Genomic DNA, 12,518 nt, shown 5'->3' on the forward strand with positions numbered 1-12,518 from the left:
AGGTGGCCCAGGAGCCTTGCCCAGCTCAGGCAAAACTCTCAGTGCCCTGCTCTGCACCGACACGAACAGAAATCACTCTGCCCACTCCGGGGCCTGATCCTGATTCACAGCACCTGCAAATAGGGGCCTCAGTGCAGCTCCTGCTTGTTTTGCCCAAGGGAGGACCAGAGTTTCCAGCCCAGGACCCATCACATAGATACAGCCAGGTCAATAACCTAGGAACACACAAATGGGGAGATGCCAAAGAAAAATTCAGCCCTTCCCAAGGAACAATAACAACAAAAGATAGTGATAATTTTTCTAATCCCATTAAAGGTCCTCAAATGTGCAAGGTCTACACTGGTTCCTAGCCAGAAGGATACCTCCCAGGGCCAGCTCTTGGGGCTATTTACACACAGGTGCTCAAGTCTTCTGCTCTTGCCTGGCACTTCCACATCTTGGAGGCAGATTCCATGCTTCTCCCTGACTACAGTGTTGGCCCAGGACTCTTGTAAGCAGTGCTAGTATCTGATGGATGGGGAGCTGGAGTGCAGGAGACTTCAAAACTTTTTCCCCCCTTTCTGCTAGGGAAGCAGGAGCAAGCATCGTGTCAAGCCTCCCTCTTCTATCCAAAGCACTGACTGTTGTCTCCTAAGGGCTGATGGGCTGCAAGTGCTTGCCCCCAGCTTGGCCTAATGGGAAGCACCTTTTCAGCTGGGGTCCAGGTGCTGCTGCAACAGCCCTGCAGGAGGAGACCCCTGCAGTACCCAAGGTGTGATGTGCCCAGGCAACGTTCTATGCAGCTGAAGCTGCCAGTGGAAGAAGCCAAGATGACAGCCCTCTGCAGCAAAACTGCTGCTGGAGCCAGTGCCCAGCTCCTGAAGCCAAAGGGTACACATCTAAATTTTTTTTACAAAGCTGCATTAGACCCTCAGGAAAACACCAAGCCCAATTAAAAAAGCATGATCCAATTAGTATTTCATTTGGTATCGGAAAATCTAGTGCTATCTCCAGCCCTATCTTTTACTAGCTGCCTTCTTTCATTATGGATTCATCTCCTTAAGAAGCTTAAATACTTGTACTTTTCCAATAAAGATCTTGCAAAGTACGTTCAAGGGTAGCTTATTTTAACATTCATCACATTTAACAAGACTTTTACCAGAGCTGAGAGAACGCGTAACTAATTGTTGGAAGAGCTGGTCAGGTTTATTGTGACGGGTAACTGTCGGGCAATTATGATTTATTTATTCAGAGGGAGATAAGGCACGCATTGTTCTCTGGAAGAAAAAAAGCCAGGGCTGATCTTAAAGTTAATATTATTTCCCATGCCTTCTTCAATCTTTTCATAACGGAGGGGTCCCACCAGAGCACAGTCCTCTGGCTCCCTTCCCTCCAGATTTTTGGGTTGAAGCTTAACCTCTGCCCCGCCCGGCTCCTGGGTCCGGGAAGGCCATGCTGGTGCGACTCCTCCTCCACCTATTTCTTACAAGGTCTGTCGTCGTGAGGGGACACCCGAGAGCGGCGGTGCCCCCGCAGGGTCCCCGAGCCCCGCTCCCCGCCGGGAGGGCGACGGGAGGGCCAGCAGGACGCTGCGGCAGCCCAGGGCCGGGGAAGGAGCAGGGGTGCCTTTTTAATCTGGCAATCAAAGGAAGGATAGAGGGAGAGGTAGAAGGAAAGTGCTCCGGTACTGCCGCCCTTCCTCGGGTCCCTGCGGCGCTCTCCCGGGGAGCAGCGTGCCCTGGCAAACGGAGGCGCGGCGCCGCGGGCGGGCAGCATCCCGGCCGGCACGGCGGAGGCACTGCAGGGCCCGCAGCGTGCACGGCGCTGTCCCGCACCCCACCCGCGCACACAGACCGCGGGCTGGGTAGCTGCGGGCCACCGGTAGCCGAGCCCGGCGCCCCGGACCACTGCCTGCCCCCCCCCCCCCCCCCATCCCTCCCGCCCCCTTGCCGCTACTGTGCCCGGGCGACCGCTGCCAGGCGGCGGCGCCTGGCCCCGGGGAGGTGTGGGGCTTTCCCGGGGGCCGGGGAGGGCTCTCCCCGCCTGGCAAGGGGTTCCGAGGCCGAGGCCGCCGAGGGGGAGCAATGCCCCGTCCTGCCCCGGCAGTGCCCGGCGTCGGGGCTGCCTTCACTTCTGGCGTGACCCTGCCGTGCTCCGAGCCCGGCGGCTCCAAGCAACCCGACCGAGGAGGAGAAAGGGAGGAAAGAAAAGAAAAGAAAGAAAAAAAAAGAAAAAGAAAAAGAAAAAAAAAAAGATGTGCCCTGTGCCCCCGCATCGCCCTGGCGTCGCGGCTCCTTCCCGTGCCCGAGCCGAGCCTGGGGGCTGCGCCCCGTGTCCGCCCCCACGGCCGCCACTGGCCTCCCCCCCCCCCCCCCGACCGCACCGGCGGCACCGGCATCGCCCTGGGCGCGGGCCGCAGGGTCTTGGCTCGGCGGCCCCTGCCCCTTCACCCCCCGCACGGCTCTGCTGCTGCCGCCGCAGCTAACAAAGTTTTTATTCGCATCCTCGTCTCTCCAACCTGACAAAGCGACCCAGAACAAACCAACAAACTCTTTTTAATGTAAGGGTTGCTCACCTGGTGCAGTAAAGATCAGATCTCGGAGCAAAGGACTTCTACTGCCAGCCAAGTCTGGTTCCCCGACTTGCTCAGCCGGAAGAAAGAGCTCCATTAGCTATTTTACATACACTCTTTTAAATCTGTTTCAAAGGCATTTGATGTAGAGCATAAAGATGCACCTTGCGCGCTGCTGTCAACAGTCAGCCCGAGGCTGGGGCTCGGGCTCTGCGTGTCCAACTCCCCAACACAGGGAAAGTTACAGATTTTTTTTTTTTTTTTTTACTCAAAATCTATAACCCTTTTCTCCACATTCCAGCTCTTTGCCATTCGGCAAAGCTTTTTCCAAACGGTTTTACATTTAATCGGAAACCGTTTGAGTCGTGTTTTGATGCGACAGCCGCTCTGCGTTTATGTGTTGTAAATAAAAGTTAAATCGAAGCCGGTTCACCGACAAGAGGTCGGAGCCCCGGGACTGGGGGTGCCTCGGGCCGTGCCCCCCGGTGCCGGGACAATGCTGGGGCGCTGAGGCACGGAGTGAGCTCCCCGCCGGGGCCGCCCGCCGCCCCCCGGGGCTCCGCCAGCGGCTTCGGGCACGCCTCGGCCCAGGGAGGGGAGGGGGCGGCCGGGGCAAGGCCGATCCCTACAGCCCCCCCCGCCCACCCCAGCCACGATCGGCTCCGGACAAACACCAGCGCCTGTTTGGCGAGCAGAGCTCCTACCTCCGCTCAGTCACTTGTTAGCGCTGCCTCGGACCTTGCCCGACGGGGAGGGAGAGGTGCGGTGCTTGGTAATATTCACTGTAAACCACTGAGAGATTCACTCGCTTAACGCCGGCGTGGCCTCCAGCACCGCAGGGGGGTACGGAGGGAGCCCGGGGCCGGACCCCCGAGGGCCCCATAGGTGCCATCGTCCGGCTCCCAGCGCCCTTCGGAGGGGCGGGCGCGGCGCTCCGTGCCCGGGGGCAGCGCATCTCCCCCCGGCCGGAGCCGAGGCGAGGCCCCCCCGCACCCATGGCCCTCCGAGCAGAGGGGAGAGGAGCGGAGCCCTCTTGTAAAGCTCCCAGCCGTCGGAGCCCGCAAGATAAACATCATTAGAAATCATTGTAATTGGGATTGTGAAATCTGACCTCTGACCCGCCGGGCTACGTGTCACAACCGTGTCTGCTTTGATTCCTCGAAAGGCGGCACAAAGGAACAAGCTCTGTGACAGGAGGCAGCGGGATCTGCGCCCCGGCCCGAGGGGACCGACGGGGGGGACCACGCGTGGCCTTCCCCTCCTCCCCCGAACCTCATTTGCATATGCAAAGCAGCAGGCCGCCGGGGGGTGGTCGTCGGGCCGGGGCCGGGGTCCTGGAAGCGGTTGTGCCCGGCTCTCGAGTGCTGTGGAGGGAGAAATGAGCGTCGGTGCGTCCCTCCACCAGCGGAGGGGGGCAGCGGGGGGGGGGGGGGGGGCGTCTGTTGGGTGTTGGCTGCGATTCACTCCCCGCAAACGCGCAGCTGCCTCCCGACAGTCGGGGTGTGAAAGAGCCGACCCCCAGGCAGGGAGGGGGAGTGGAGGAACCGCTTTACCTCGAGGGCTTTTCCGCCTGGGCTGGTGGGTGTCCCCCTCCCGGGGCTTGGGCTCCCCGGCCCCATCCGGCCCGACCAGCCCCCAGCTCTCTGGCCGGGGGCCCCGGTGCGTGACCCTCGCCTCCCCCGCCGCTCCGCACACACCTGGTCCCTCTCCGACGGGAGGGGGGGGGGATGTTGCGGCTCCTGCTCTTACCTCTCGGCTCCACCGCGGGCTGATGCTGAGCCCCGGGGGGCGGCCCCCCCGCCACTGCCGGCCAGAGGACATCCCCCGCGGGGCTGTCTGCCCCGGCCCCCACGGGGGACCGAGGTCACTCATGGACCCAGCGAGGGCAGACCTGGCCCACGCCGGCCTGCGGCGGTCCCCTCATACGCCCCGCTCAGCTGCTCTCGCCGAGAAATCCTAAAAGCATAATTACATTAAAAAGCCTGATTTGTTTAAATAATCCTCTTTAGGCTCCCCTTAATCTGCCCTATATTTCCCCCGTCGTCTTTATTCCTGACTTGTTCCGCTCAGCTGAGCTTGGCCGGACACCCCGCGGCTGAGGAAACCCCTTTTCATCCTCCTCCTCCTCCGGAGCCCCCCACCCTGCGGGCGCCCCCCCGCGCCCGGGAGCCTGTCCCCGGCCGCAGGTAGGCAGCGGGCCGGGGGTCTGTCGGTGGGGCGGGGGGGGGGCCGCCTTAGCATCACCCGTATCCCGCGGGCGGGGAAAGCCAGGCGGGTCGGCGCCCTGTTCCCTGGGCAGGGCAGGGCGGGGGCCGGCCGCGGAACGCTCTCGGGAAGCGTCATTACCCAGGTTTTAGGGGAAAATGGCATTTTTCGCCTGCGCAGCTCCGGCGGAGTGCGAGGCGGCGGGTGTGTGGGAAAGGCAGAGAACTGAGCTGAGATTGCAGCGCGGCAAGGGGCGATGGGGGTGTCTCTCTGCGTCCCCCCGACAGCAGCAAGTGGAGGGGGACCGGGGGGTCTCTGGACGTGCCCCCCGAACCCTGCCGCTGCCCCCGCCGGACCGGGCTGTCGGCGGCCGCTTCTTCCTCCCCGCCCCGCCCCGGGCGTGCGGCTCGCACTTCGAAGGCCGCTTTATTTTCCTCGGTGCGGAAGATTTAAACTCATGTTTCAATCCCATGGAAAAGAGGAGAGGGAGAAAGAAACGCAGAACTTTAGATGGCGCTGTACAACGTTTATTTAAGCCCTCCGAGTATTCCCGGCTGCTGGGCCTGCAGAGGAGCGGAGCCCTCGGCGGGCAGAGGAGGGCTGGGCTGGGCGGGGATGGGGACGGGGTGGGATGCGCTGGGGTGGGATGGGGTGAAGGAGGGGTCCTGCCCCGCCGGCAGCGGGAGCGGAGGGCAGGGGGCTCTCACCGGGCAGGCCAGCTTCGGCCTGCGCCTCCATCCCCGGTCGGTGACAGCTAACGGCACCGCTAAGCAGAAACAGTTAAAAAGCAAACAAAAATGGCAGAGGCCATCTTCCGTTGCCCCTCTGCTTCCCTTCCCCTCGAACACACGGAAACTCCCTAATGCCTCCGACGGAGCGAGGAGGCGGGGGGAGCTGCAGGCTTGATACGAGCTGCAGGCTGCGCCGGTCCCTGTCCGCACCCCAGCCTGCCCGGTCCCACTCCCCGGGGCACGGCCTCGGCGCTGTCCCGTGCCTCCGGGCGGGATGCAGGAGAGGGGCTCCCCTGGCTCGAGTCTCACCCCGGCTCCCGCTCGGCCCGCTTCTCGCTGTCCCCCGCCGGCTGCGGGCCTCGGGGAGGGATTCAGAGGAGCAGAAAGAAAGGAGAGGAAAAGCCGACAGACAGCCCCGTCAGGGGGGGCCGGCGTCTCTCCACCCGCCCCGGTGCCCGATGTGAACAGGGGCCACGAGGAGTGGAACCCCGGCGGCCGCCCCCGGCTCTGCGGGGCCCTGTGCAAGGCCCGCGTGGGCGCCAGGCCCGGGCACGGTGGCCCTCGACGGCCCGAGGCCAAAGCCACGGGCACAGCCCGACCCCGGCCTGTCGGTGCCCCAGGGCCGCGGTGCAGAGAACCTCCCCCGGTTGGGGGACCGAACCGGGGTGGCTGGAAAAGCGGGACAGGGGCCGCAGCCGGGAGTCCTGCCGCGCCGCCAGCCCGCCGCCACCCCGCGCTCCCCGGGCACGCGTGAGCCCGAGCCCCGGCGGGGAGCGGCGGCAGGCGGCGGGGAGCGGGTGGCAGGCGGCGGGGAGCGCTCCTGGGGAGCGGCGGCGCAGCCCCCGGTGCCGAGCGGCGATCGGCCCCGTCCTCTCCTGGCCGCGGCTCTGCCCTGCCCGGGGAGAGCTCCTGCCTGGGAACTCGGGGTGGGAGCAGCCCCTCTCGGAGCCAGGCGAGGAGCTGTCAGGCAAATCCCTTTTCAACACATCCCGGAGCTCCAAATGTCCAGGCGGTTTCAGGCATTTTTCCTGCAGGAGCTGGTGATACATTATTACCATTATCACGAGGTGGTTTTTATTTCTTGTTAAAAAGGAAGACGCAGGAGGTGAGGCACGATCACAACAGTCAAAGAGAATTTTTTTTTTTAAGAGGCTAGAAAAATAAAAAGAGAAAGTAAAAAAAAAAAAAAAATCAAAGGCCTCAGGGTTTTGAACCAGGTATGAGCGGTTTAAAAATTGCTGCACTGATCAATCGAAAACAAAACCTAAATACACTACCGAAATGGCACTATATAAACAGCGTATCATGTATGTATATATATATTTATTTTTTATATTTATGTATATATATATACAAACATCCATACACTAAAATAAAGAATTACAGCCAGCCTGGATCCTGAACACAGTCTACACTTTATTTCAGACTACAGATTTCTGAACATAATAAAATCTTTGGCTTGTAGCGGCGGGTTCAGTCTCGCAGTCTGTGGATCAGAATTATTTTTTTTTCCTCGGGAAAAAAGAAAAAAAAAAAGGAGACAGAAATTCACACACACACACACAAAAAAAAAAGATCGAACGAAAGATCAGAAAGTCAGACATTTACTGTAAAACAAGAGCAACGGACATCGAGGGAAAAAAAAAAGGAAAGCAAACAAAACGAACAAACGAACAAAAGAAAGGGGGGGAAGAGAGAGAGAAGGAGAGAGAGAAACTGTCCAGCAAATAGAGATCGCTACACATATTTCTTACCTGAAATTAAATATATACAAGGTCATATGCTGTTTGGCTATATAGAGATATTTTTTTTAAGTGTTCATATTTTTTTTTCTTAATCGGAGTCCTTATACTATGGATAGACAATAGATCTGCTTTTAAATAGCACCTGTCCGCCTCCCGGCCGGCGGGCCGACACCGCGGCGCAGGGCTGGGGTCCGCGCCGCCTCACTCGCTCTCCTCTTTGTCCTGCACGGTGGTGGTGGAGTGGTTGTAGAGTCCCTGGGCCATGAGGTGCAGCGCCAGCCCGTTCTTGATGCCCGTCGCCTTCTTGATCTTGGCTCGTTTGTTCTGGAACCAGATCTTGATCTGGGACTCGTTGAGGCTGAGCTCCTGGGCCAGGCTCTGCCGCCGCTGCTCCGTGATGTACCGGTTCGCCTGGAACTCCGCCTTCAGCCGCTGCAGCTGCTCGGCCGTGAACGCCGTCCGCGGCCGCTTGTCCTCCTTCTCCGTCTTCTTCTTCTTCAGCTTCCTGGTGCGGGGGCCTGCGGGCAGGGCACACACACGCCGCTGGGCAGGGCCGCGCCGCCGACCGACCGACCGACCGACAGCCGCCCCCGCCCCGCCAGCCGCCGGAAAAATGGCCGGCGGGCGAATTTGTGCCGGTCCCGTGTGTCGTGTCCCCCCCCGCCTCCAACCCCGGCACTGCCGCCCCGGCACGGCGGAGGGAAAGATGGGGAATGAGAGGGGAGGCCGGGGCCGAGCGCGCCGCCCGCGCATCCCCCGCCGCCCCGCCGAGCTGGCCCCGCCGAGGGGAGCGGCGCCCCGCTCGCCCCCCGCCCCGGCACACGTCGGGCCGCCGCTCCGCCGGGACGGGCCGCGCTCGCTCCGCGCTGCCCGGGGCCAAGGCCCGCCGGCCGGACAGGGCTCCACCGGGCGGCGCGGGGCGCCAACGTCCCCGCGGCCCGGCACCGGGGAGCCGCCGCCAGGCCGGGGACTGCCCCTCTCTCCTTCGGGGGGCAAAAGCCCGCACCGCAAGGCCGGCCCAGCCCCGGGGGGGAGCCTGTCCGCCGGAGCCACGCCGCCGCCCGGGTCGCCCGGGCTCTACGGCGGCCGCTCCTTCCCGGGGACCCCGGCCCCGCCTGCAGCCCCCTCCGTGAACCCCAGCCGAAGGCAGTGCCCCCCCCCGCCGCTCCATCCCCAGGCCGGGCCGGGGCCAGGTGAAGTGCCACAGAGCTCACCGGGGAAGCGGCCCGGCCGAGGAGCTGCCCTCAGCCCCCTGCACGACGGCCCGGCCCGCCGGCCCGGCCTGGGGGGAGAGGAGCGGGGAGGGATCGCTGGAGGAAGGGATCTGCGAAAATCCCCCGACAGCTGCCAGGCTCGGCGGGCGGCCCCGGGCTCGCAGCCCCCCGCCAGCCGCAGCCACAGCCGGAGCCGGCGAGGCCTCCCGGCCGCCGAGTAGGCCGAAAGCTCCTCTCCCGGCGCAGCCCTTCCCCAGAGCGGAGGGCTCCCCGCGGCTCGCCGGCGGCTGCTGGCGGGGAGGGGGACGGGGCCCGGCGGGATGCTCCCGAGCCCGGGCGGCGGCGGGGCGGAGGGCGCGGGGAGTGAATCGCTTTGCCCCGGCACCTTGCAGCGGGGTGCCGGCGCCTCCGACCGCCGCAGCCCGCTCGTTCCCGGAGCCGGGAGAAGCGGCGGGGCCGGCGGGCAGCTCCGAGCACAACAAAGAGAGCGGCCGAACCCAGCCGAGCCAGTCGCCCCTCGCCCTTCTCCCCTGCGGGCTGGGGCGAGCGAGGAGCATCGGGGAGGACATGCAGAAATGACCCTCTGCCCGAGGAACGGGGAGGGAAGGAAATGAAGGCGCAAGTGCAAAACGCCTGGCGCACGGCGGCCCTGGGAATCCGCAACAAAACACCCGTGGCCGGGCCGGCCGGCAGCGAGGGCCGCGCCGTCTGACAGCTCTATCACTCCATCAATCACCCGAGTCAATCAAAGTGGCTTTTCTGAGTTTCGAGTCACTGGACGTGTCAATAACTGGGGATGGAGATGGCGCGGCCGCTAGCGCCGCACTGACCGCCGGCAGGGAGCCGCCGGGCCGGGGCCGGGCCCGGGCATCGCCGCCTTCCCCGTGTCCCGGAGCGGCCCCCGGGCAGCCGGCCCCGCGCCCCCCGGGCCGGCACAGGGCAGCCCACCCCGGCCCCGGCCCGCGCTGCGGATCCCTGGCTGCTGGCCTGGGGGGGGGGGGGCACGGGGGAACCCTCTCTCCTCGCCCTCCGTTTCTTTTAAAAAATACAATTAAAAATAGAAACCAACGGTGATAAAATACGGGGCAGCCGGGGGCACCTGGGTTACTGTTAGGAGATGTGGAAATGTGGAAAAGGGCGGCAGAAGGGGGCCGGGAGGGCCGAGCAGGCAGCCCCCCCCGGGGCAGCCCTGGGCAGAGGCGCGTCCCTTCCCCGAGCGCCGGGCCCTGAACCGCAGCACCGAGCACCGGCTCCCGCGGCAGTGCGCGGCCTAAGGGCCGGCCTGGCTCTGCCTCGCTGCAGAGGCCCCGAGGAACAGCCCCTCCGCCACCTTCCCAAAAAAGAGCCCCTTTTTCCTCGCCTTCCGAAAGCACCCCCATACACACGCACCTCCAGCAGCCGCTCAACATGTGGCTCGGGTCTCCCCCCCACCCCCGAAAAGCCACCAGCATCCAGAAAAAAAAATAAAATAAGGGGAGAGAAAGCCCCAAAACACGGGAGCAGCCGAATCCACTGCCTTTTCCCGCAGCCCTCCCGCCCCACGCCACCGAGCTGCGGAACGCCCCGGGCTGCGGCACGGCGGGGCGAGCGGGGGGCATGGGCAGGGGCCCTGCGCGGCGAAACGCGTCCGAACCGGGCCCGGCGTCATTCACATTAGGGAGACTTGGAGGAGGAAGGGGGGGGCAGGGGGGGGGGAACGCGTCTCCTCTCGCCCCGGGTGACCCAGGACACCCCCCCCACCCCACCCCCCGCGCCTCCCCACGCGAGGTCCTCAGCAGGCCGGGAGCCAAAGCAAAAGGAGGAAGAGGGGAAGGGGGGAAGGGGGACCTTGTCACGATTTTAACAGCTCCCAGATGCGCCGCGGTTCCTTACCCGAGGACGGTCTGTCTGAATACCTAGTGCAGTAGACCCAGGCAGGCCACACCAGCGGCTGTTGCGAGTCGGGCTTTATAACAGGTCCTCCATTATTAGAGCCCATGAGGAGGATGGCGGGGCTGCCGTGCTCCCCGTACTTCGCCGGGTGAGTCTCGCCCCCGTCGGCGGGGGGCTTCGCCGCCCCCGACGCCGCCGCCGCCGCTGCCGCCGCGGCGGGGCTGCCTTTGGCGGCGGCGGCGGCGGGCGGCGGCGGCGGCGCGGAGCCGTCGGGACGGCAGTTCGAGTCCGGGCAGAGGAGGGAGGGCGGGTTGGGCGGCCGGGCCAGCAGCGGGTTGACGTTTTCTCTACCTGAGCTCTGCCCCCGGTCTCCGTCCCGCTCCCGGCTGCCTCCTCCTCCTCCGCCGCCGGCCGGCGCGGGCGGCTCCTTCTTGCAGCCGAAGTCCGGCCTTAGGATGTTGTCGATGAAAAAGTTGGTGGTGCGGTGGGGCGGCGGCGGCGGCGGCGGCGGGGGCGGCGGGGGGCGGCGGCGGGGCAGGGGCAGGGGGCAGGGCGCGGCGGGGGAGGCGGGCGCGGGGCTGGGGGACACGGGCACGCTCTCGCCATCGCTGCCGCTGCCGCTGCTCGCCGGGCCGGGCGCCGCGTCTCGGTGGCCGTGCCCCTCCGGCGGCTCTTCCATGCTCAGCCCCCGCCACGGAGATCGCTGCCTCTTTTCCCCCCCACCCACCCACTTTACGCCCACCCCACTTTGCCGGTGGGTGGCGGGGTGGAAAAGGGGGAGGAAAAATTTTAAAAAAAGAGGAAAAAAAAAAAAGGAAAAAAAAAAAAAGAAAAAAAAGATTAAAATCCACTTGTTGGGCCGGAGCTGAGATTTTTTTTCTCCCCCTCGCACGGATGGATCCAAACCCGGGGAGACACTCGAGGGCTTCTTTCCCCCTTCTCCCGATCAGCTTATATTTCCACCACCAAAAAAAAAAAAAAAAAAAAAAAAAAAAAAAAGAAGAAAAAAAAGAAAAAACACCCAACCAAACCCAAAAAGGTGCGCGGCAACACTGCGGGCCCCCCCCAAAAAAAAACCTGCCCCCCGAAAATCCGTCAAAATCTGCCCATGTCCCCGCCGCCGCCGCGGCTCCGCGCTGCCCCGCTGTCACGCTGCGCTCTACCCACGCCGCGGGCTGCCGGAGCCTTCCCCGCCAGCCTGGTGGTGCACGCCGCCCGGGCCAATTTATTAATTTTTTTTTTAAATTCTTTTTTTCCCCTCTTTTTTTTTTAATTAAAAAAAAAAAAGGCCAAATCTCTGACAGCTCCGGTCCGTGCAACAAACTCTCCCTAAAAAATCCCTCAGCCACACTTTTTTCACTCGCACCGGAAGCACGTGAGGCGGCCCCGCACGTGGGGGCGGCCAATGGCGCGCCGCCGCCGCCGCTGACACCCCGCGCCGCGCCCAATGGGCGCCCGGCGGGCCGCCGCCATAAATACCGCGTGGGGACGGGACGGGACGGGCGGCGGGAGCGGCGCGACGGGGCGGGGGCTGCCGTGTCCGCACCTACACGCGTGTATAGACACCCCCCCCCCCCCCCCCCAAAACAACTTCTTCCAGCCGCGCCGTATCCTGAGCGGGCCGCCGCGGGTGGCGGAGATGTGGTCATCAGCCGCGCTCCTACTGCCCCCCCATAATAAATGCCCCCCCCCCCAATTATCTGTGGGTGCTCTTTTTTCCCCTTTTTCTTTTCCATTCTACCGCGGCGGGGTTCGGCAGCGGGGAGGGGGGCGTAGGGGGTGGCGAACGGGATGGGGATTGCCCGGAATCGAAACTTTTTTTTTTAAGGAATAAAAAATGAAAATAATAATAATAATTAATAATAGCAGAGGCAGGAGCCGCTGCCGGGGCGAGCCAGGCTTGCGGCCGCGGCCGCTCGGCTGGTTTGTTCCTTCACTGGAGTTGGGGGTTGGGGTTTTTTTTTCGGAATATGAAGCAGCCCAGCCGCCAGCTCACAGCTGAATTCGTATCGTGTTTCTTCGTCTGCTATTTGATGTTTGTTTGTTTGTTTGGGTTCAGCTTGTTATTTTTTCTCCTCTGTTTTTGGGGTTTCGTTGGGTGCGTTTTTCTGTTTGTTTGTGCCCGGCGGAGCAAGCACCTCCGGACGTGTGGTGAGGCAGAAGGGAAAATTAAGGATTCTAAAGGGTGGGAAGAAAAGCG

The 12,518-nt window shown here is 63.4% G+C and overlaps 1 protein-coding gene across 1 annotated transcript; it reads right to left on the reverse strand.

Moving 5' to 3' along the window:
• Positions 1 to 7,147: 7,147 nt before the first annotated feature.
• On the reverse strand, positions 7,148 to 10,997 carry EN1 (engrailed homeobox 1). The gene is made up of 2 exons (XM_040604887.1): positions 10,319 to 10,997; positions 7,148 to 7,750 (listed from the first exon to the last, which is right to left on the reverse strand). The coding sequence occupies exons 1-2, from the start codon at positions 10,995 to 10,997 to the stop codon at positions 7,434 to 7,436; spliced, it is 996 nt and encodes a 331-aa protein (XP_040460821.1). The 3' UTR covers positions 7,148 to 7,433.
• Positions 10,998 to 12,518: the final 1,521 nt, after the last annotated feature.

The sequence above is a fragment of the Falco naumanni genome, chromosome 8, assembly GCF_017639655.2.
Source record: "Falco naumanni isolate bFalNau1 chromosome 8, bFalNau1.pat, whole genome shotgun sequence".
NCBI lineage: Eukaryota > Metazoa > Chordata > Aves > Falconiformes > Falconidae > Falco > Falco naumanni.

Bases quoted from the DNA above. Each gene is read 5' to 3' on its own strand.
- EN1 (XM_040604887.1), bottom strand. From the start codon at position 10,997: ATGGAAGAGCCGCCGGAGGGGCACGGCCACCGAGACGCGGCGCCCGGC. The intron at 7,751-10,318 runs GTAAGGAACCGC...CCCTGCCCGCAG, and splicing joins TTCAGACAGACCGTCCTCGG to GCCCCCGCACCAGGAAGCTG.